A 23,174-nucleotide genomic window follows, 5' to 3' on the forward strand; every position below is an offset into this window, starting at 1 on the left:
ATCTGGTCCTGAGTGTCAATAGTACCAAGGTTCGGAAACATGGTCTGGAAGTATTTGTGGCAGCCACACTTAGTCCTTCTGATCTGTTGTCAAGAAAACCCATTGTTTTGACACTGGGGATTTCTACATGTTTGCAGATTTCAAGAGCGTTTTCCGGTGAATGGGATAAAAGAAAAAGACACCACAATGATTTTTCTTTTTTTTTTTTTAAAAAAAAGGAAACAATGTTTATTAGGATATTCTGGGGTGCGAGGATGGGCAAAGGGACTATGTACATTCTGTAGTGCTTGAGCAATAGGCTAACAGAAAATTCAAACATCACAAAACCACTTCCAAAGTCCAAATTGCAAAACTTGTACTCCTACAGGAGATGTTCTTCCACGGGTGTTGGCAATAAAGGCTGTTGCAAAACAGCTGTGTGAGGAAGCCGTGTGGGAGTGACCCCAGGAGAATGTCCCAGTGTCCTCTGGAAAGCAGATACACAGGACGACGAGACAAATGTGTCATCTTCTACCAGTGGGAAGCTCAGTAAACACACAATAGAACATGGAGACGTGCCCGAAGCCTAACCAGAGGCTTCTCAACAAAGCTCAGTCAACCCCTCACCCCTGTTCTGAGGAGACTGGTTGTCTGAACCCCTCACTCAGGAAGGAATTCTAAAAATACCCTAAAAATCAGAAGCCGCCTTCTCTACTCCACCGTACTATAAACCTGCATGAAACAGAACGAACATAAGCTGAAACATACCCTCAGGTTAAGAGTGAAAAATGCAACACCATCCAAAAGAGTACAAGAAAAAAATCCCACAACCTAAATCTCACACAGCTTCTCAGCAGGAGTTGGATTAAACTGAGAAAATAATTTCAATATCAAGGGATAATGCACGCAAGATGGGAAAACTCTTTAAAGCAAACTCTGCAGTGAAAAGTGTTTCCCCCACTCCCTTGGGCGAGGGAAGGGAGAAGAAGATAGATAATGAGAACTATAAGGCCCTGGATTCAGGTTTCTGAAACTGTTTTTTTCAACCCTCGGAGGACAATCAGCTCTTTCTGAATCCAGAAGAGCACATCAGAAATGCCCAATGACAGTAAGACCACAGCCAAATATGGCAGGGCAAACTGATTTGGTTCTGCAATTTCCATTCTCCTTCTCCACATTTGAGAAATGCCATCAGCTACAGCTAAATAATAGTAATAATAATAATAAACAATTCCAGATCAAGCATGCTTGATCAAGCGCACCAGGAAGATAAGGCTGGATCATATAACCCTCCAATCTGTGTGTGTCTGTGTGTGTGTGTGTGTGTGTCTGTGTGAGACAGAGAGAGAGAGAAAGAGAGAGAATCACGTATTATTGGTGGAGCCTTATGAGCCAGTGAACTGAGAAGGCCCAGGGTACCTTCACCTGCACTGCCACAGTCACCTGGTCTGGCCCCAGGTAATCAACCTTTACTGATTTTCAACAACCCTGGTTCCCTATATTCAGGACATCCACTGGATTTTCTCATTCTTCTTCCTACTTCACTCTAGTCTTAGGATCTGTGCTATGCTTGCAGGTATCGGGGTCAATGTGCACAGTCGAAGTTTTGCTCCTTTGAGCCCTGCTGATTGTTTGCTTTCCTCAGCTAAAGCAGCTCTGGCATCTCCAATTCCCACCTGCACCATGGCCGGTACCTGACAGTTGTGACTTCCCCACCGCTGTGCCTACCTGGCCAAGCTCATGGCCCTCTGAGGCCCAGACGAGTGGCCGCCTAAGTGCCCCAAGGTGGCCTTTTAGGCTCAGGATGAAGGTGGGTGTGTTTGCCTTCTCTATCATGGAAGAGCTGGATTTGTCATTGTTTGCACATGGCACAGGACTTACCCCCTGGGAGACTGAGTCTAAGCTTCATGAATGATTTTGTAAAGAGAATACAGCGTCTCCGAAGGACGTGAAATGGAAGGATTCTGCCAATCTGGAAGGGATGGGTTTCCCTAAGCTGCTGTCAGAGGGCCCTGTGTTCTCAAGTTCAGCTCCAAATGCTAGTTCATTCTGTCAGAGTACTCACTCAATAAATGTGCTGACTGGATAAGCATTTGATGTGGCTTCTCAGGATACTGATGGAGAACTTGTCATCCCTGGTATTCGTCTGGGATTGGGGGAGTCGTCTTACCTTTCTTGTCAGCATCCTGTGCTTGAGGCAGATTAAAATCTCAGCGGACTAACTGGCGAATTTTCACAAAGTCTACCCCATTTTGGGCTCTGTCCTTTCTGGCAGATGTGAGCCTGCTGGGAAAGATGCTAGTTTCTCACCTCTCAGCAGGAAATGCCATGGGCAGATTTAAAGTCACTTGGATCCCAATGCTTTCTCAGACCCTTTCTCCCAGGTCACCCTCAAAAACCTCAGGAGGACACATTCAGGATCAATACAGCCCAATGCCAGGAATATGATGCCAATAGGCCAGTTTTTGCTACTGTATGACAGAATAAAGCCCTTAAATGTCAAGGTTTTTCATTTAACCAGTTTCTGAGTACCTACTATGGGTCATGCTTTCTGCTGAAGAAGCATGGGTGTGAGCAGCAAGAGATGTTCAAACTAAGGAAGAGGCTAAAGATCTCTGGCCAGTCTCCTGGCACCCTACAAAACAAAACTGGGGATTGGTAAGAAAGCCTAGCCTGAGACGAAGAGAAGAAAATCAGAGAAAACCTTCTATTGATGCTGGTGCTGGGCTTGGCAGCTGCCCTGGAGCAAAAATTTACTCCCCATGGCAGTGGGACAAGATGCTGATATTGGCACCTGCCAGAGGCAGACAGCCGAAGTCGCAGCTGCGCTGGTCAAATGAGCTTGGAGACCTTAGGGGGCTGAGACCTCAATGACTATTAGCAGGCTGTGGTTCTCTGCAGGCAGTTTATTGGAATAGGGTTTGTGCGCCTTCTCCACCCCTCTGGGCTGGGTCTCAGAACAATCAGAAGTGCAGGTGGCACATTCTGCTGAAAACCACCCCTGCATGGTCTCTGGGAGGGAGGAGAAGCTCATCAGAGACACTGGGAGCAACAAAGGGATTCCTGGCAAGGATAAGACCATCCCCAATCCCAAAGCTAAGAAGAGAGAGCTCAGAGGAGAGTTAGCTGGAGGAACTTTGTATTTGGGGATTAGCATCATCTTCAGATCATCTGGCTCCTGAGAGAGGCTTCTCTGTGTTAAAAGATATCTGTTGGAACAGAAAGTAATTTGGGTCGAACTAAATTTAGAGCAATTACGATGAAGAATTGGGGAGGGCAATACTTAGGCAATAAAGAACAAGGTGGTGGAGGGAGGCCTGAATAATAACGATGAAAGAGAGCTGAATCAGCCAATATCCTGATATAAATGAAATGTCCTACAGAATACATCCCAGGACGGAGGGATTGGCAAAAACCACAGATTTAAGGCCTCTGCAGTGAGAATCTTTTTCAGAGGTCCAGCCCTTACAAAGAATTCTAGACAACAGACTTAAAACAAATGGTCACTTGAGAAGCAGAGCTGTGTCAAAGTCAAGAGGTGTCAGATATACACTTGAGATATCTATCTTAGGGATGAGAGAAAAATGTAGCTTCTAAGGGTATCCAACCAAATCTCCACTTGTTTTATTTTAGAATTTCTAATAAGAAATTCCTTCCTCTGTCATTCGAATATTATTATTAGCTCTGGCTTCCCGTCTCTAAATAACTTCTGCCTGATACAAGGAACTCTGGCTGTTCTGTTAGAAGGTTCCTATTCTGATCAGTAAGGAACATCAGCGGACTCTGATCCATTCACCCTTCGAACATGGCCCACTATTGCACCTTGATTTTGCCTTATTGCTCCAACTCTCCAAGCTCAGATGGGCCTTCTGCTGTCACTGTGCCCAGGCCAGTGGTAATTCACTCCTGCCTGTTGTCATCGCTTTTAGGTTGTTCTTGAAAAGATGGGTGTCACACAGTCTGATTTGCTTTATCAAAGAGCAGAGGCAAAAGCAACACAGATCATGGGGTTATGAATCCAGGAGATCATCAACAGCCTCGAAAGAGAATTAGAACATGTGAATTCATTTAAGCAGCCCTTTTCTGGTCTGTAGTTTATTGATTCAAATACATCGTGCATGTCTAACTGCATGAATGAAAACTTATTTTCCAAAAGACAGCTCCTCTGAGGCCACAATTTTGTAAATAATAACAACAGAAATACATTTCTGCTGAATTCTGAGAAAAGAATTTGCTAATTATATAAACTCCCACTGCTCTTACATCTCTTTTCCCAGGCACTTTACACGGACTCCAAAATGCTTTGGCTCTCCCACACTCCTAGTACAGCAGATGGAGTGCTTGGGAGTGTCTGATTTAGAGACAAGAAGGCAAGGGGGAGACGGGCAGCAGCTAGAAGCGGCCCATCCTCAGAGTGTATGCAAGATAGGAAGTGTCTGAATATGGACCAAATCAAAGGCTGGGGCAGCTCTGGAGGAGCCCTGTCTGGTGTTTGAGTAACCTGAAGACACAACTTCTAAGACATTCTTACTACAGCAAAAAAATGTGTTTAAAAAAAAATGAAATGGAAATCACACTCCTATCACATTCTAGATCGTTTGCTATACTTCATGAAAAATAACCTATGTTAATCTCAACTTACACTTTTTTTATTAGAGACTTGAAAAAAATCAGGTATGGAAAAATAAATATGTAATTGGCATTCTCAATTCCTTCTCTATGTTGTGCGCTTCTTCCTTCATGTGCTCTATTAAAAAGATACTCAAGCATATATCGGTCAAAAATATTCAACATCAAAGTGGAATGAATGTGCTTCTAATCAGTGTGGCAATATTGCCTTTATTCCCCCTCTCTTTCTTTCTGAAATAATAAGTAGGGCATGGCTAGATGTAATCAGGGAGTCATGGGCTGCATGCACCCTAGTTACTGTTTCATTTCATCAAAATTAACTGCAATGAGATACTTCCTGCAAGACACCCAAACCTCAGCAGATAATCCCTGTCTTCACTGGCACCCCAAATGCCCGGACTGAAGGACAGGAAGTAGTGAATCATTTTTGCTTTTAAGCATGCCAAGAAGAAGTGAGACAGGTAAATGATTGAAATCATTGTGCTCCAGTTTTGGGGCAAATGGTGGTGTTTGAGGGTCACTGTGTCAAACTAAGATCACACTGAGTGGCAGAAACCTTGCTTGGCTTGCTTTGATAAGAATCTCTCCAACGTGTTGTCCCTGAACGAGATGCTTCCCCCTATTTATTTAATCAGCAACTGATTTTCAAATTGAGGATTTGGTAACTTGAATATGCTTTTATGCTTTTATCACTGAAGAAAAATGAGATCTTTGTTGGTGACAGATGAGGCTTTTCAAAATTTAATTTATATGTTGCCTACCCATGCATTCTTCAATGAGGGCTGCCCTTGTTAGCACTGAAACTCCCATTTCCTCTTTGGTCATCTGAAGCTAATTAGAGCTGCTGTTACTGCAGAAGTAATCAATAGTTTTCTACAGTGGATCACATAGAATCAGATCCCTATGCAATTAGTCCAGTGTAGATACACAGGGATAACTTAACGAAAACAAAATATGCTCTGTAAGAGATATGCGCTCATAGATAACTGGCATTCCAAATATTTTGACACATTTAATGTGTTTATTCAAAGTAAGAGTCTTTATAGAACTTTTCACTAATTAAATACAGTTGAGTGTCTGCGGAATTTCCCTCGAAAACATTTTGAAGTGAAAAAAGTCAGTACCGAGTACTGTATATTTGTGTTGATTAACATTTGGACACAAATGCACTTTGAACACCAATAGAGCTAAAAGACTATGCCTTTATCTTGGATTTCATAGATTTCCCCTTCCCCCTAGTGATTTGACTAATCTTACAAGGCAAACACCAGCAGGCAAAGGGGATCTGTAGAAACGTGCACCCTGGTTTCCTCCTCCACCTCTCTACCAATGTGGGAAAAAAGCCAGTGCTCCCCAGCACTTTATCAAGGTGGGATCTCTGCTTCTTTACTTAATGTTGGAGAAAAGTGGCCACCACTGTAGATTCAGAATCTCGCCATCTAAACCAGACTTCGACAGTGCACTTTCGGGTCTACTTAGTCAAGAAACAGAATAATGGAAGATGATATGCGGTTAGCAAAGCCAGATGCATTATCACCAGGGTCCTGTTCTGCTGATCTGTGCCAACCAACTCATCTCACCAAACCTAATGTCAACCCTCTTGATCCACAAACCTTCCTTCTTTTCTAACATGGTCTGCAGTCTGTCACGGAGGACATAAAACAAGATGCAAGCAGATCCTTAATGACCTTCAGACCAAACGGCTCCAAACAGTGGCCAAGACATTGCAGTCAGGACTAAGGACAATCCTTAGGAAAAGAACTGGGCATCCCAGCATGGATGTACTTCCAAAGAAAGGACAACCTGCCCATGCCCATGTGTCCCAATCAAAGCTGCCTTTGTCAGATAACCTGAAAACCAAGGTGCCGGATTGCATCATGACAAGGGTGCCATGAGATGCTGCAGAACATTTGCAAGCAGCCACCAGTTCCCTCCACCGGTATGCATGCTTGCACTTCAAGAAATAATAAAAGACAATGCTTGTCTGCTCTGTTTCCTCCTGCCTGTCCACGGTCACGTGATGCAGAACTTTCTACTACAGCACGAGGCTTCTCAGAGTCTGCTTTTGAAGAGCTATATTTGTGAAGTTCATATCGGAGCGAACACTACTTATGAGGGGAAACAAGCTCTGTATTTTTGTAATAAACCATCAGTAAAAAAATGAGACAATATCATTACTTTCAAAATATAGAAAGCCAATAGTTGAAATCATTTAGTAGTAAAATTTTTTCTACATATAATCTCATAAGTGTAAAGAGTATTAGAGCGACGTTTCAGCTATATTGGACTCTTGTTAGGTAAAGGGCTTCTCACTCAGGTAAGGCTTAGGATTAGAAGAGTGCTGTTCAGGGATTGAGGTACTGACTCGGCACACTCATTCCCCACTCTCTATTTTGACTAAAAGACGGATACTATATTTAGATGTGACAGGTGTTTTTTCTTTTGTACAAGAGCGCAGAACTGTTTACAGTACATAAACATCAGCATGGAAAATGCTAGTACATATAGAAAGGTGAACATCAGTACCAGCTGTTTCCACAAAGCCCACTCTTGATAAGAATCTTCTTTGTGGCAAAAAAGCGTGGCATCAATGTCAGGTTGAAATTTGTATCATTAGAAATCAATGTCATTAGATGAGATATGGGAGTTACCTTAGAAATATTAACTCCTTCTCTAGCTAGGAAAGGCCAGAAGTAAAACTGTTAAAATCATCATCATCATCATCAAAAACACAGCCCCAGTTTGCTTTACAGCCCAATTTACAAACTGTCCTTTTAAAATACAGCATATCCCAAAGCCTTCTGAGTTTGGAATGGAGCACTGCATCAGGTTTTTCACAGAAGCCCCAAAGGATCACAAGAAGCTGTCTTAAAAAAAAAAAAATGTTCCAGTTGGATGGAACTGTTTCTCAACTGAGCTCCTAAAACTGGAATTTCAGCTATACAAGAGAACAGGAAACAGATAACTTGGTTTTTGTCTTTTTACATGTCCATATTGTATTTTTTTAAATGCAGCTACGATGTTTCTGCTAAAGATAAAGATAATAGGGTAGACAGAGCGGTTACCACCAGAACCAGCAGTGGGCTCAGACCGCAGCTTGGAGGAGCAGCCATTGATTTTGTGGTTATGTGGCTGGAAGCACCGAGACCTTCTTTTTCATAATTACCCTGTAAGAAAGAATGGTTTCATTATCATTCACTGCATGTCTTCTCTCTACCACAGTATACTTTACACTCTCTCTCCCCCCAGCTCCCCACTGGCTGACCCACTCACCAAAGCTGACCAAGATTTTACCACTGAGACTCAAATTCACTGACTTGCAGTTTTATGGGAAGAAACCATGAATCTGGATTAGAACCAGATACTTTTGATAAATTGGTCAATGCTTACTGCTTGCTCTCCCGTTAGGGATTATTAAATTCATTTGGGGGGAAGATATCTGAGTTCAGGTACCCCTGCCATTCTTTACCTCTCTCTCCAGGGTTCCATGTTGCACAGGTAACTGTTAGCTGTGCAGCACGGAACGCTTCTCCTATCTCTGGCTGAAAAGGAATGCTCGCTGTCTCTCCCCATCAGGGAAGGAGGACAGCAGAGTCATCTCAGGAAACTTGCCCGAACAAGTGACAGTTTGTGTAGAGATGGGTCACAGACAGCATTGGAGACAGGCAGAGCAGCCTCTCCCTGCATGAGCCAGTTCAATCCCAGATTTTATAGATGAGGAGTTGGAGAGAGCAAGCGCTTGCTTGCTCATTGCTGGGAGAACCAAACCACAACTCCAGCTTCTGGACTCCCAGCCAGCACAGCTGTCCTTCCTCAGGACAGAATCCTCCATCCCCGTCGCCAGCACCTGCTTAATCCCATAATGCCAACCTCCTACACAAGGAACCAGGGCCCACACACAGCAGAATTATCGGTCTCCTCACCAGTAAACTGGATTGAGTAATGTAAGTACCATGGGGGCCTGTGGAGGTCAGAGGCACCACAGATAGAGAACATCTGGTAGCAGTGAGATTTGCTATGTATCTTCTCTGTGCTGGATGATTTTACATGACTGTGATTACAGAGAGGCTCAGGGCCCTGGAACACTTGTATTAATCCTGGGACAAAGATCCTGGGTCCCAGGCTTACTTCCAACTTTGTGAACTGGAATTCAAAGTCTTCACCTTGCTCAAAGGGCAGATGGTCATGGAGGGTGGCTTAGATTTCTTGTAGACTGGATACCTTCTTGTCTTTGAATGCTTTATATGATACCCTGCCCCAGGGGCCCAAAGGCTATGTTTCTATAAATGCAGGAAGCCTCCAAAAGAAGCATACTTACATTGGAAATACAGAGGTGTGTATTGCCCGACACATTGGATTTTAGCTTCTGTGCCTGGAGAGAGACAAGAAAAGAAAAAAAAAAAATGCTCAAACATAATACAGAAGAGTAATTACTGATGATCCATTAATCAGCTGTCTAGGGCAATGCTCTCTGATAAATATGTGAGACGCAGCTGTGAGCTCCATATATAATTGAACATTTTCTAGTAGCCATGTAATAAAGAGATATCAGGTGAAGTTAATTTTAATATATTTTATTTAACCCAATATATTACCATTTCAAAATGGACTCACTATTAATAAGATACTTTACATTCTTTTTGTCCATTCTACGTGTTCAGAATCTGGTGCGTTTGGCATGGCACATCTCAATTCCAACTTACCCCATTTCAAAGCTGAGTGGCTCCTGAAGGAGCAGCCCAGGACTAGGTTACTAAAGAAAACGTTTTGAAGTCATCCCTCATTTCTTAAAGTGAATTGTTGGGAAGTACCTCCTTCTAGGTAAAAATATTGCAATAAACATCTGCATTTGTGAGTAATATAGACAGAGGCCTTCCTGAGCTTGTTTATTTGTTCATTTGTTTATTTGTTGTTCCAGTCAACAAACCCTTACTGAGTACCTGTTTACCAATGCTGGGTATATGGTGATGAACAAAATAGGACCTGGTCCCTGGGTTCTTGGGGCTCCTCTCTAGTGAGGAAACTACTCACTCGTCACTGTTTAGGATCACATAGAATCAGGGGCTAAGGCACAGGGCAGGGACCCTTTCAGATGGGCATCCTCAAAGAGTCACACAGAGCATTACAGATCCTCAATGTAGCCATTTGAAAATGGCTTCCCGAGCAGTTGCAAGGGGACTGGGCTGTGAAGGCACTGAGTTCCCTGTTTCTCCTCAACTGGAACAGCCCTCCACTGGGCTTCTACCTGATAATTTCATCATAGGAAACGTCCCATTGCTCAAATAATGACAGTGTAAATGCATGTGAAAACTACTGACCCTGGTACAACCCTCTCATACCCAGACAAGTTAAGTGACTAATTCAAGGTCACACAGCAATTTACTTACAGACTCAGGATGCAAACTCAGTCTCTTCAATTCCTAAATGAAAATGTGCTGCCTCCTGCATCACAGTGTTTCTCCCCAAAATCCACACAAACAACTCCCACAATGCTCCTCCCTCATCCCCAGCAACAGGAGCCATTTGGCATTGACAGACAGAGAGCTTACTTGTCAATGGGCTGAGCCCTGGTTAAGCGTTACACTTGAATCAAGGAGGACCTGAGCAACCAGCTCTGTGTGGCTGGCACTGGCAGGCTGCCTGTTGTGACTTTTGCAACTCCTGGAAGACATGCTAAGCTAAAATGATAGCATGTTCACCCAAGGAGTAATTTATTGACCATAATGCTACTTGGGAGGCATCATAATCTTTACCTATATTTGCATATGCCAGCTGTGAATATGAAATAGAAACCTTTAAACAGCATCAAGAATAAGACACTGTGAAGCATCCCTGGGCTGTTCAAAGGTCACTAAATGTTATGTATAAGAAGATCAGAGGGGAAATTGGAAGAGGAATTGAACCTGATTCAAAAGCCTACTTTTAATCTATATTAATAGCAAATCTGGTCCACTGCATTGTCACCTACAGAGAGTAATGTGTAGTGCTTTACATGTTTTATTTCTGTTCAAGTTTGGAATTGTGCCCAGACACCAAAATGGCCCTAAAACCTCACATTCTGCCTTTTCTAGGCCATAATCTACAAAAGACATAAGCCCTTGCTAAGGGCCTTTGCATAACTAACAAATTTACTGAATTGCACAGGGGAGGCAGCGTGATTTCTAGACTGGGATGCATTATGCTCTCAAGTTCTTTCTATGCTTGCGGTCACAGCTAAGTTGCACCTCAGTGTCCTAGACCACAGTAGCTTCTAAGAGTTCCAAGGGCTGGGAAGGCTTCTTTCCTACTTTGTTAGGTATGATTAGCACTAGCAGACAGTGTTTTATTCATTGTATACTCAATCTGTGACACTCATTAGCTATACTGCAGGAGTATAATCCTACCATTATTAAATGATTAGAAAGGGGCTTTCATCAATGGACTAGAAAAGGCCTCTATCTTAACAGGTTTTCTTAAGTGGACTCTGCCTGCATAGGTAGATTTCTGACCCTCATTAGTCACGGAGGGTTTCACACTACATTCAGAATTTATAAGCTTTCAACCAGGGAGACGCGCACAGGTGTAAACTCTGAGGATCTTGTCTTCTATCTGGAAATGGCAGGCATAACTTCAATTACACAGGAAAATGCATTTAGATCAGCTCCAAGTCTGTGCAGTCTCTAAGTTCTTGTTCCCCCAAAGTGGGTACCCCATTGGCCTCTGTATAAAGGAAAAGGTCAGTTTCTGGCCTTGTCTCCATGGAGTCCCATTGGCTAAAGCTGGAAGCAGCGCCTCTCAGGCTCAATTCGATTGGCATAACTGGAGGAACTGATGAGTCCAAGTAAGAATGTGCAGCCACATCCTCACAGGGGATGCTCTGAGAAAATGCCTTCTCTCCCGTTAAACATCTTCCCAGCCCCCAGAGGCACTCAGCACTCCAGAGGCTTAGCAGTCCACACACAGGACTCTAAAGACTCTGCTTACATTGCGTGTTAACAAGCTTCCTACAGAGCTGTCTGGGTGCGCAGGAAAGCCCTACAGCAGCAGAGGCTGAGCAGAGAGGCTCTGGAGTTCCACCCAAACCTGGCACGGGCCACTGTCAGCTCTGTGAGTCTGATTAGCAGAACCAAAGGATTGCATATAGGTTTGAGATCTCTTTGAATCGTACACCAAATGAGATGAGGGCCAGAGTGTGTTGGCTGTCTAGACTGGATAGGGTCAACAACAGACGTCATCAGGCTTAGAGTTCAGAACCTCTCACAGTGGGCCTGCTGTTGAAAGAGGGACACAGCCTGGGATGCAGACCTGTGAACTTCTGGCTAGTTGCATGCTGCTGAGTCCTGTATGCAGTGTGAACTTCCTGTGACCACTGAGGGTCAGAAATCTACCTCTGCAGATCCAGAGTCTACTTAAGAAAATCTGCATCTTAAAACCCACTTTGGAAGCCTGAGAAACCTGTTATTTCCACATTTTAAAGGCTTTTATCCCCAGCATTTCTGAAAACATCATCAAGCTATCACTGCTGTGCTAGTCAGGTATGCTAAATGCAAACAGATAAAATTACAGGGCATCCCCTGCTTTCAACTATCACAAAAAAAGTCCTTACACACTTTAAATGCTGTTTCAGTTGCTGCAAAGTGGGACGTCCCAGGAAAATTAAAAGGAAAAAATAAACCCCAAACTCCTGAGACTTTGTAAGGTATAAGGTAAATTAGAAACTGGAAGACCACCTTTTATCCCTGAGTTACAAACTGGTAAAATGAAGGGTGCAGTAATAGAAGGGCTGGCACAGTGTTCAGGGGCCCTTCAGTGAACCTCACAGCCCTGATGATTATGAGAAATGCAGAGAGCTGACAAAGAGCTCAGCCAGCCAGTACCTATGCAGACACCATGCCTTACAGTTTGTGGTTTTAACACAATATGCCTTTTAAAAAGAGATGAAGAAGAGAAGATGCATTTCATTTTTCAAAACATCAATTTGAACTATTCTTACAGTATGTCGAAAATGAATTATTTAATCCTTTTTAAGAAAAGGTGTTTCTTAACTCTAATTTATAGCTATAAGGTTTAGGGGAAGCTGCCTGACTCTGAGTTGGGGGAAACACCACCACCGAAATACAGCACACCTCAAGGTTTTCATCTTGAGAACGGGAAGATGAAAATCATACTAGAGAAGCCTGTCCCCAAACCAAGCGCCTTCCCTACATTCTGGAAAACCAGGGAAACCTGTTATTTAGGCACATGAAGCCCCATCTCTCCAGCAGTCGTTGCTCTCATATTATAAAAGTGTCACTGGTGGTAATCCCCAAGTCCAGGCACGTAGCATAAATGAATTTCCAGGGCACTGTAACTGTGGGAGGCCAGACCTCGCCAGTCCCTGGCACCAGAGGGTTAATAAATGCATTAGATGCTGTTAACCTCTGTTACCTGGAGTCAGAGCAGTGCCTCTCCTGCTTTTTACCCCAGTGATTAGCATTTGGAAAGCCTGCCGGGGTGCCAGCAGCTTTTCTGTGCAGAACGCAGAGATGCACACATCATTTATAGCTCTCAGTCCAGTCCCCACGCGGGTTCTGCCCACAGCAGGCTCTCCCCAAGCTCTGGGGACAGGTCAGGCTTGTGAGCAGCATGCTCACTCTGATTATGGAATTGGAGGCTTAAAAGCGCACTCGCCCGGAGCCTGGCCTTTGCTGCCCCAAGACTCCATTTCTGTAGAGAAGCCAGTGTTTAATCTCCAGATTTTAGGCAGCTGTCAGCCAGCAGGGCATGGAACATTTCTCTGTTCTCCTCCACGCATAAGAAAAGCCAGTTTCTGCTCTACCTCCAGAAAATAAAACCAGGGGAAGTTGCCCAATCCAATAGCAACAGACTGTCCGGGGTGCAGCCAGATAGTCATAATTAATGATGCTCTGGTTCTTTTCTTCCTTGCTTTACTGATTAGAGAGATTTGCTATATTAGGAACCTGTTTGCTTAATGACAGAATACAAGCAATAAACAGAGAAATACACAGACTGTAAAATGCAATCAACTTTGCTCTCCAGCACTCACTAAGTACCTAGCTGCATCTATCACACTTGTCAATACCCGTTTATTAGCATACGAGTCTCTTCTGCAGCACAAACTGGACCTTTGCTAGGGAAAACCACTGTATGAGTTTTTCACACAACAGTCCAGAAGCAGAAGTCCAGAACTCAAAGCCATTTCTCAGTTTAAATCTACATATTTTATGCTCCCTTGTAAGACAAGCCATGGAAAGAAGAGTATGTACTTAATTGAGGTTAACTGAGCAGAGGAACTGGCTACCAAGTAAGCATCATTCACATTGTATTTTAGTCAGATAGACTCACCTGCTTATAGACTTCAATAGGTAATACTATATAACAATTCTATTGTGTACATGATACCAATTTGCGCAAATTAATTTCTGTACATATAAAGAAGACACAAAAAAGAAGCTCCTTGCTAGTGAATCCAAGCTAAGTAATGGTGGCCCACCCAGTGGTCTGGAGCCTTTTTTTTGTTTTCTTTGACTTTTGGATTTTGCCTATTGACGTCTGGGATTGCTGGGAGAAGTTTTATTGCTGGTCTGGTCCCAAGCAGTTGGCCAGCCTTTCTAAAACGTCTGGCACTGTCTATTTTGAAACTCACCTTCCTGGAGGTTTGCTTTTCCTACAAACTTGGTAACAATCACTTGCAACCACTGGTCTGAATAATGTCCAGTAAAGTCAGCTGCATAAAACAAGTGGACACATAAATAAAGCCTGTTCTGAGCCTGTGGGCTTGGGTATTTTTCTTCCAGAGCCTGAGTTCAGCAAGGAAGGGATGCATTTCCTCCAAATTGAATTCTGCCAAGCCCCACGGACCCTGGCCCAGGCCAGGAAGAAAACCAGGCGCTGTGAGGGCAGCCAGGATGAGTTTGGGCAAGCGTGCTTCTGAGAAGGGGCTGGAGTAGCCCTGGGTGGCTCTTCTACCACTGAGCCTGAGACTGTCTGGTCTCCTCTGTCTGCTCCCCCTGAAGATGCTTTGTCTCTGTGTTGCCTGAACCTCAGCCAGAGGCTTTCATTACATTAAGCTCTTAGAAGGCCTTGTAAAGATATTTCACTCAGCGCAAGTTTCAGGAAGGCTCGGGGTGCCAAGTTTCGTTAGTCTGGTCAGGGCGAGTCGCAGGATGAGGGACCTGCAGTCATACTTTCTTACTCAGAGGAGGCATAGCTCAGACAGGTTGGGCTACGTTTAGGTGAAGCCTCCAATAATGGGTGCATAGCGAGTTGAAATAAAGCCAGATTCCAGATGTGTGTGTTTGGGTGTGGGGATCCTAGCCTTGAAGCTGACAGACAGGCTCTAGTAGCAAAGGTCTTAGATTCCTGGCACCAATGGGACAGTCAGAGTTGAACTGTGCAATTTAGTTTGAGCTTAGTGCCAAGCCTAGATCAGAAACCCTCTTCTTCGACCTGATTGGGGACTGGGCCCCTAGGTGGTCAATTGGGAAATTAAATGAAAGAATAAAATCACTTAGAAATGGTATATCTATATGAAACTTTAACATCTAAATATCATTCCTTTACTGATTTTTGGATTATACGACCAGGACCACCTTTATTCTATTTTTTTTTAAAGAGTCTATTGATTGGAGTTCCCTGGCTTATGTTTTGCATAAGCCACGTCTATAATTCCTGGTCTACAGTTCCCGGTTGCAGTTTCCTTAAAACAGGAGTGACGTTTGACACTCGCAGAAGAATCTCAGTACACAATATTCCTGTGTTTTTATAATTGCACTCGGTCCTTTATAGTCATCTCACCCACACCTAATCCAAAGGCTTTTTTTTTTGTTTTTAGGAATTTGCCTTTTCAGATATATTCAACTTAGTGTGCATTGAAGGGATTACCCTTTTTTTTGGGCTCCTATTTCAGTGATTTACATAATATTTAGCAAATGATGTAAGCAAAAATACCAACTACAACCAGCACAAAAGGGCATAAGAACAAATACAGTTGATGCTTGTTAAGACTGCATCCCAACTGGAGAGAGTGAGGGGCACTTGTGGGCAGAAGAAGCGAAGCCTGCTAGTGTGGTCCGTGCAGTGAGTCTTGTGCAGTAGCCAGTATGTTTGCAGGGGAAGGGACAGGTTGGCTTCTATGGTGAGCTGGCTAAATGAGTGTCAGTTAAGAGAACTTCTGGTACAATTTAGAACTTGCTCCTGGTACTGGCTTGATTGATATGGTATGGTAAAAAGAGCACAGGCTGGCCAGGCGTGGTGGCTCACGCCTGTAATCCCAGCACTTTGGAAGGCCGAGGCGGGTGGATCATGAGGTCAGGAGTTTGAGACCAGCCTGGCCAGCATGGTGAAAATCCATCTCTACTAAAAATGCATCTCTACTAAAAATATAAAAAAATTAGCTGGGCATGGTGGCACACACCTGTAATCCCAGCTACTTAGGAGGCTGAGGCAGGAGAATTGCTTGACTCCAGGAGGCGGAGGTTGCAGTGAGTCGAGATCGCACCACTGCACTCCAGCCTGGGTGATAGAGAGAGACTCGTCTCCAAAAAAAAAAAAAAAAAAAAAAAAAAAGAGCACAGGTTACAAGGTTCCTAGTCCTAGCTTTCCAACCATCATCCATGATTCCAATCATTCCTGCCCTACTGTCTAAATCACAGGGTTGTGAAAATCTAATGTGATACTCTAGATGGAAGTCCTTTCAAAATTCAAGTTTTTCTTAGCCTCTCTGTGGTTGATGGTCATTCTTTGATCAAGGCAAAAGTGGGAAAAATGCAAAACCTCACGCTAATTGGGCTTGTGAACATTGTATTGAAGAGAACCAGCTTGTGATCATCTGTGATTCCTCAGATTTGAAAATGAATGCAATGAAAGAGACACAGTCCAGTAAGATGTATCAACAGTCCTCCATTAGCTAAGCATTCCCTCGGGCTTCCCTGTCAGTCTCCAGCGCACCATAAAAGGATGCCTGCAGCTTTGCACTTGTAATTTAACACTAATGGCAAGATGGCAAGGAGTGCTGCGTGCAGACTCTGTCTACAGCATGGAGCTTCACAGGGTGCCCTAGCTGGGCTTACTTCTTCTTTTCATACCTTCACAGGATCACCTTACATCTCTTTTGCTTTTACCCACGCTGGGGCAAACACAGGTTGCAGAAATACATTAGAGAACTGTTTGTTTTCATTCATGGTTAGCTTGCTTGATTAGTAAAATATTCAGACAAGAAGCAATTATGAGCTGCATTTTAGAAAATTATGCGCAATTAACAATAAGATAATGACAAAAATGTGTGAAAGACATTTTGAAGACGTTGTGGTTTGGGGTGAGGGTGGCTGTTTTGTATAGCGAACATTCAGCATTAATGGTATAAAGCAACTAGGAGGGACGGCCCTAAAATGAAACATTTGTTTTCTCAGAATGTGCAGTTGGGAATGCAAATGTGCAAGAGCAACAGAAAAGATTCATTGTTGTCCCTGATGAGAAGTGCATGAAGCCTATCTCATCAGACACACATCCTCATCACCATCAGATAATATTTATTAAGGCTCTCATTCTCCTGTGCATTTATGTGCAGCTGAGTGCGGCCCCGTAATGGCTCTGTGACTTATGGTGGTAACTAAGGTTTGATATAAAACACCATGGTTTGGAGACATAACGGACGAGGGGCTTTTGTTCATCCTCTGGTTCAGAAGATGGAACACGGTTGGTGCTGCAAAAAAACAAGGTAAAAGCAAAGAACCTTTAAAAATTTTTTAGAATATGTGCTTTTAGAGAAAAATATTCTCGAAAGTATAGGGAAAACAGGTAGATGAACAGTGATGATGACTGTGATCATTACTATCACAAATAGCCTTCACCGATGATGGTCTGATCTGCCTGTTACCAAATACACCCATCGCTGAAACAACTTTCTTTCTGAGGGGGACACTCCCCTTTTATATGGGTCAGGAACAGGGGTTCTGAGAGGTGATGACTTGCTCAGGTTTCCACAGCTTGAAGAGGCTGTGCTGAGATTTGAACCCAGTCACTCTGACTCTAAAAATCAATGCATATTGACTCCATGCTAGATACACTGTTCATTATCTCCCAGATCTTACATCAACCCTCAGAAACAGCTCATCATCCTGGTGACAGCTAAGGAAGGTTCTGAGAGGTGCAGTCATAAGCCCAGGCTCACACAGCCAGCATGGACAGAGACAGCTCAGGCAGTGCAGAATCAACAGAGTCTGAAAAGGAATACAGAGCCCAAGGGTGTCCTCCCAAGCTTCATCCCAGAAACCAGGAGCAACTTCTGCAAATGCAGTTTCTGTAGGAAGTCAGAGGTCAAGCCAGGCCAGGAGGCTTCTGCTCCTCCGAGACGCCAGTGATGAGTGCCTCTCTGAGGTCCCTGCAGCGGAGGGGCAGGCAGGGGACAGCCACCCTGGGGGAAACTCCCAAAATGTCAACTCAATGTCCACTGTCTTGAGTTTTCTCTCTAGACAGTCTCATTTCCTTGGGTTTGAAATATAAGGGGCAGAGAGGAGGGATGCTCTTGGTTGAATTTTACCCAATAAGAGAACCAGGGTTGTTTGCTTCCACATAAGGGAGTTCCATGGTTCAAGAACAGGCAGAACCTATTATTCAGGGGAACATGGTTGGCTAGAAGTCCTAAGGATAAAAGGTCAGTACGGGATATAAGAAATTGGATTTATTTATAGTATGTGATCTAAGTGTGCTCAGAGGTATTCTCACAGGTTGCCCAGAACAAGAAGCATATTTATAGCTAAGATGGTGCAGACATCCTATTCCTTTTTATTAAGCATGTTTATTACCCAGCAATTGGGTTAAGCAATTGTCCAAGGGCTGAATTACTGTCCTTCTGATGGGCTGACCTCAGTGCCCTCTGGACCATAGGTGCAGGTGGCCTAATGGCTTTTCCCATAATGCACTGAGGAGGACCTTGTCTTCCCATCCCCTCTCTAAGCCTTTCTCATTTTTTGAGAATAGTGGTTTAAAAAAAAAAGTGCTTAGGAGAAGACATCATAAATGGGTGATCAAATAATTGGGGATCAAATAATTGGTCTATTTTTGCAAGGTAGCACACATATATGATGCTCAAGTTCACTTCTCAGATGAATTTTGGGGTAAAGGTCACTGGATGCCACCTCAGCACGGGCTCCTCCTATGTCATCATCAGCAAAGACCGCCCAGGAGAATAAAATAATGGTATAAATAGTTACCGTCCTGGAGGCTGAGTTACTGTGATGAAGGGTTTTAATTTGTTTAATAATTATAACACTCCTAGGCAGTAGCATTTATCATTCTCATATTTTAGGTGATAAATCCAAGGACCAAAGAGATTAAGCTACTCTCCATCTTAGCCCGCAGAGGGTTTGAATTTTATTGTAGCAAGAGGCCTGGCCCTTCAGTATCTTCTCCTAAGTACAACAGCCTCCTTTTCTTAAAAAAAATCAACATTGGAAACTAACCACCCTGTACTTCTTTGCATGATCACTTGTCAGGCATTAGTACAACTGATGCTGTATTTTGCTTGAGCTCTATTATCTTAAAGTGAGTGTTGGACTGGAGCAAAACAAAGGATGGTATTGCCTCCATTCTCCATGGGAACACAAAATCACTAAATGCTGTCCATTACCTAGTACTAACATAGTACTGGGGTACTATAACATAGTACTGGGGTGTTCTGGGGCGAGGAGTAAGAGGAGACAACAGCTGAAGCACAGAGCTAATGCCCGTCTAGGCAGCAAGAATGTCTTCCAGTTGCGGCATCTTTGCTGAGATGACTGAAACCTGCCAAAAGATATCCAAAAGACAGACACGGACAACTTTACATTGGTGTCCCAAGGAACACCAAATTTCCACAGAAACACCCTGGAGCCAAGCTGACAAAGATGGGTCAGACGACTACAGAACTGAATGAGAAACAGAAAAAAGGAAGCCTGTGTCATTTCAGGGTGATAGAACAAAGGGGTTCTAGGCGCTGCAGGTGACCTCTTCTCAAAGTATTTACCAGGTGGAGAGTTCAAAATCAGCCTGCCCTTTGTTTACATAAAGGTACCACTGCTTATAGTAGAGTGGTAATGGGCTGTGAACCCCAGGTCACCAGACTGCACCTCAGAGAGGAAACAGCCCAGCCACATGGGCCTTCCTTTGACCTTTTCCATTTCTGTGTAGCAGAAACAGGCTCTGAGCCAGAGCTGGTTCACTCAATAATCACACTGTATCCAAGGGTCCTGGGACCTAATTCCCCATGATGTGCTCCCTAAGCTATGTGATAACTGTGTTTGTATCCCTGGGCCACCTCTTTCACTGGCTTTTGTTGCCTGAAAATATACCCATGGCAAATTCCAGAAATATAAATAGCATGAACTATAATTCCAATGACAATGAGATCATGCCTTCTCCCAGATGCTATAATATATGATAACACTTGTATTACTAGTAACGAGAATATATAATTAAATGAAAAGGGCTCCCTTTCTGCTATCCACTTTATAGAATAGTAAACTATGAGTTATTTGGAGGCATTCATAAGAGACTTTATAAGAGTTAGGAGCTGGGGTTCAGGCAGTGTGATCAAGAGGCCATCTGTAAAATGAAAATCTTCTCTGGAGAGAACCAATTTATCGCCTGTTTAAGCTGGAATTCTCCTGGCCTCACTGGTGTTCACCTAGTGCTTGGAAAATAGGCTTATTCTAGCTATAGGAGATTAGGGATAAAAGAGTTTTTAAAAAGAGAAAAATTATAATTTAGAGATACTGCACTGTGTGTGCTTAATTGAGAGGGCATCTGGCTACATTGCTGCAGAGAAAAATAGATCCCATGACCTGCCTTTGTTGAAAAGGTGACATCTGGGTTCATTAAAGGTGTGCCATAGATTTTGATAAAAACTATTTTTCTAAGTCATTAAATTGGTTTTAGGAACTTTACACTCTCCTTCATTTGAACAATTATTAAACTATAAAATAGAATTGCACAATTGCTAAAACCGTAATCTGAAATTTTACAGCCAGCTATAAAATGCTGTATTATTAAACTATACTGAAGATGCTCAAGCCCATTACAACTTTTAAAATGAATTATAAAACCCTTTACTGCTGATAAAATAATCTTAAATTACAGTATTATGTATTCTAACAATATGTTGAACCAAAGTTTGCTACAATGCAAACATGCCAATCACAAAGAAATCAGTTTTTGAATTAAGTTTGCAGAAGCTGGCAATCTGATAACAGCTGCTTCAGCAAGGCAGCCCAGCACCTGATGTCTGCAGGCTGGGCAGGACAGCTTGTCCTCCATGGGAGCTGCCTTTTGCCAAGTTCCTGCAACCACAGGACTAAGAGTCAGCCTCTTGTTTTAAAGTCCCCACAAGGGACACTTAGTAGGGACCCGGGGATCAAGAAAAGGCTTGCAGTAACGGCGCTGTTTTCCTTTAACATCTCCCCATGAGTGAGATTTTGTAAATGCAAAATGCTTAGTTACTGAACAGCTGCCACTTACATGTATGATACCTACGATGTAGGGTGCCACACATACGTACCTATCATGAGGCCTGGCCCCCAAGATTAAATTCCTATTTTTTTGTACCGGTTATACCCTGCATGCATCCATTTCCAATCGAGTTGAATACACAATTGAAAATGTAGTTGAGCATGCTGGCTTGTATGGCAGCCTTAACAGGGTAATACCCAGTTCTGAGCTCTGAATTCAAGCACTTTCTTGGCTGAAGGGCTTTGAATAACTACTATTTAAGCAGTTATTACAACTGGTGTTTTTACAACAATCTCTTTCCTCCCAAGGCTGACGTGGGTGGATTCTGGGATTCAGCTTCCCTCTAAGCTCCTCTGCTGGCACTTGGAGCCAAGAAGATGAAGTCCAAGGAGGTCACTGGTAGCCTGTCCATGCTGGGAGCAGCAGGTTCACCACACAGGGCCTGGGACCACTTGGCAGCCTGGTCCAGAGCTCTGTGATGAAGCTTCCAGGAGGGCCCAGAAGAAAGTAGTCTGGGTGAGGGGCCCTGCAGCTTAACACTTCTGCTAAGGGAAGATCCCCCAACAGTTCATTCCTCCCAGAGTGGGGAAATAAACTCAGCCAGAGCAGGAGACCATTACGCAGAGAAAACGCTGGGTATAGCCAAGGTTTGGATTTTTTCTGTGTGACAAAAACAACAGCGGGTGCTAGAAAGCAGTCTGTATCACACAGAGACGATGAAAACGTCACAAACACCATAAACCAAACACCACAAATAACATGCAGCCCCAAGACCATTCTCTTAGATAAAAGGCCCAGGCAATGGTATCCATGTTGCTACAGTCAGATTCTATGCCTGTGCTATGGGCTCAGTGTTGACATGTCTGGTGCTAGTTTTCTAATCCCATTCAATCCCACCCCTCTTAAAGCTCCTCTGTCCTCAAAGCCATGTGTGAGAAGCCTGACCATCGTTTGGCACAACAGTTCCATCCACTAGGGTCGTTGGGCAAAAGTCTCCTTTGAGATGTTCTCTGCAGGGTCATCATCCAGCACGCTGGATACATAAAAACACCAGAAGGTGATGGTGTGAGGATGAGACACCAGAGCTCTTTCTCTCCTCCGTGTGAGGATACAGCAGGAAGATGGCCATCTGCAACCTGGGAGAGAGCCCTCACTGGGAACGCAATCTGCCCACACCTTGACCTTGAACTTGCCAGCCTCCAGAGCTATGAGAAATAAATTTCTGTTGCTTAAGCCACCCAGTCTACAGTATTTTGTTATGATAACCCAGATGGACAAAGACAAGTAGTAACCACAGCTTCCCTTCCTTGTCCCTGCCTACACTACCTAGGAAAGATTTGGTCCAATGCACCAGTTTACACTTATATCTTCCTATGCTCCTTGCCACATAAGGAGGAAGAAACATGAGGATTCTCAAACACCCCCCATTTTCTTTGTTACTGTAAAGGAAAAGGGGGTCTCTGAGGCACCCTTCGCTTTGGGCAGTGATTGTCAAGCAGTTGCGCTTCTGCCCCCTTGAGACATTTGGCAATGTTGGAAGGACATTTTTGGCTGTCATAGTTGAGGAAAGGTGCTACTGGCATCTGGAAGGTAGAGGCCAGGGATGCTGCTAAATACCCAGCAATGCACAGGACAGCCCCCTGTAACAATTATGGAGACCAAAATGTCAATAGTGCCAATGTCAAGGAAGCCTGGCCTGGAGGAACCATTCAACTCATAGCCAAGAGGTTACTAAACAATCCTCCCTGAAATCAACAGGGTTGGCATAGGGGTGTGCAGCCCACCTTCAGCAGAGAATAATACCAGGGAAAGCAAGTGACTTCCCATGGAGAAGCATCTATCTCCAGACTCCATTTCAAAACCCCCACTCTAACAAGACCTCATCCTTTGTCTTATCCATAACAAGTTCCACTCCACACACTGGAGCTCCACAGGTCACAAAGACCAGAAAGCCTACTGGAAAACAGGCCCCATAAAGCAATGCCTCCTGAGTCCCATAACCCAACCTGATCCTTCAGCACTTCTCTGACACTGAAGGTGGGATGTAGCCAATTGCTGGGCCGAAAGCCCCTTGAAACTTACAACTAATAAAAATTTACATA

General features: G+C 43.7%; 1 protein-coding gene across 6 annotated transcripts in view; it reads right to left on the bottom strand.

The window, feature by feature from the left end:
* Nucleotides 1-211: 211 nt before the first annotated feature.
* The window catches only part of GFRA1 (GDNF family receptor alpha 1), a 224,342-nt gene continuing 201,379 nt past the window's right edge, over nucleotides 212-23,174 (bottom strand). For all 6 annotated transcript variants that reach the window (XM_017871242.1, XM_017871244.1, XM_017871239.1 and 3 more), the window contains 2 exons: nucleotides 8,927-8,980; nucleotides 212-7,775 (listed from right to left, as the gene is read on the bottom strand). In XM_017871242.1, coding sequence (XP_017726731.1) covers nucleotides 7,623-7,775; nucleotides 8,927-8,980 — 207 coding nt within the window. In that variant the 3' untranslated portion in view covers nucleotides 212-7,622. The remainder of the gene's footprint in view (nucleotides 7,776-8,926; nucleotides 8,981-23,174) is intronic.

Source organism: Rhinopithecus bieti, unplaced genomic scaffold (assembly GCF_001698545.2).
Source record: "Rhinopithecus bieti isolate Rb0 unplaced genomic scaffold, ASM169854v2 scaffold_5982, whole genome shotgun sequence".
NCBI classification, from domain to species: Eukaryota; Metazoa; Chordata; class Mammalia; order Primates; family Cercopithecidae; genus Rhinopithecus; species Rhinopithecus bieti.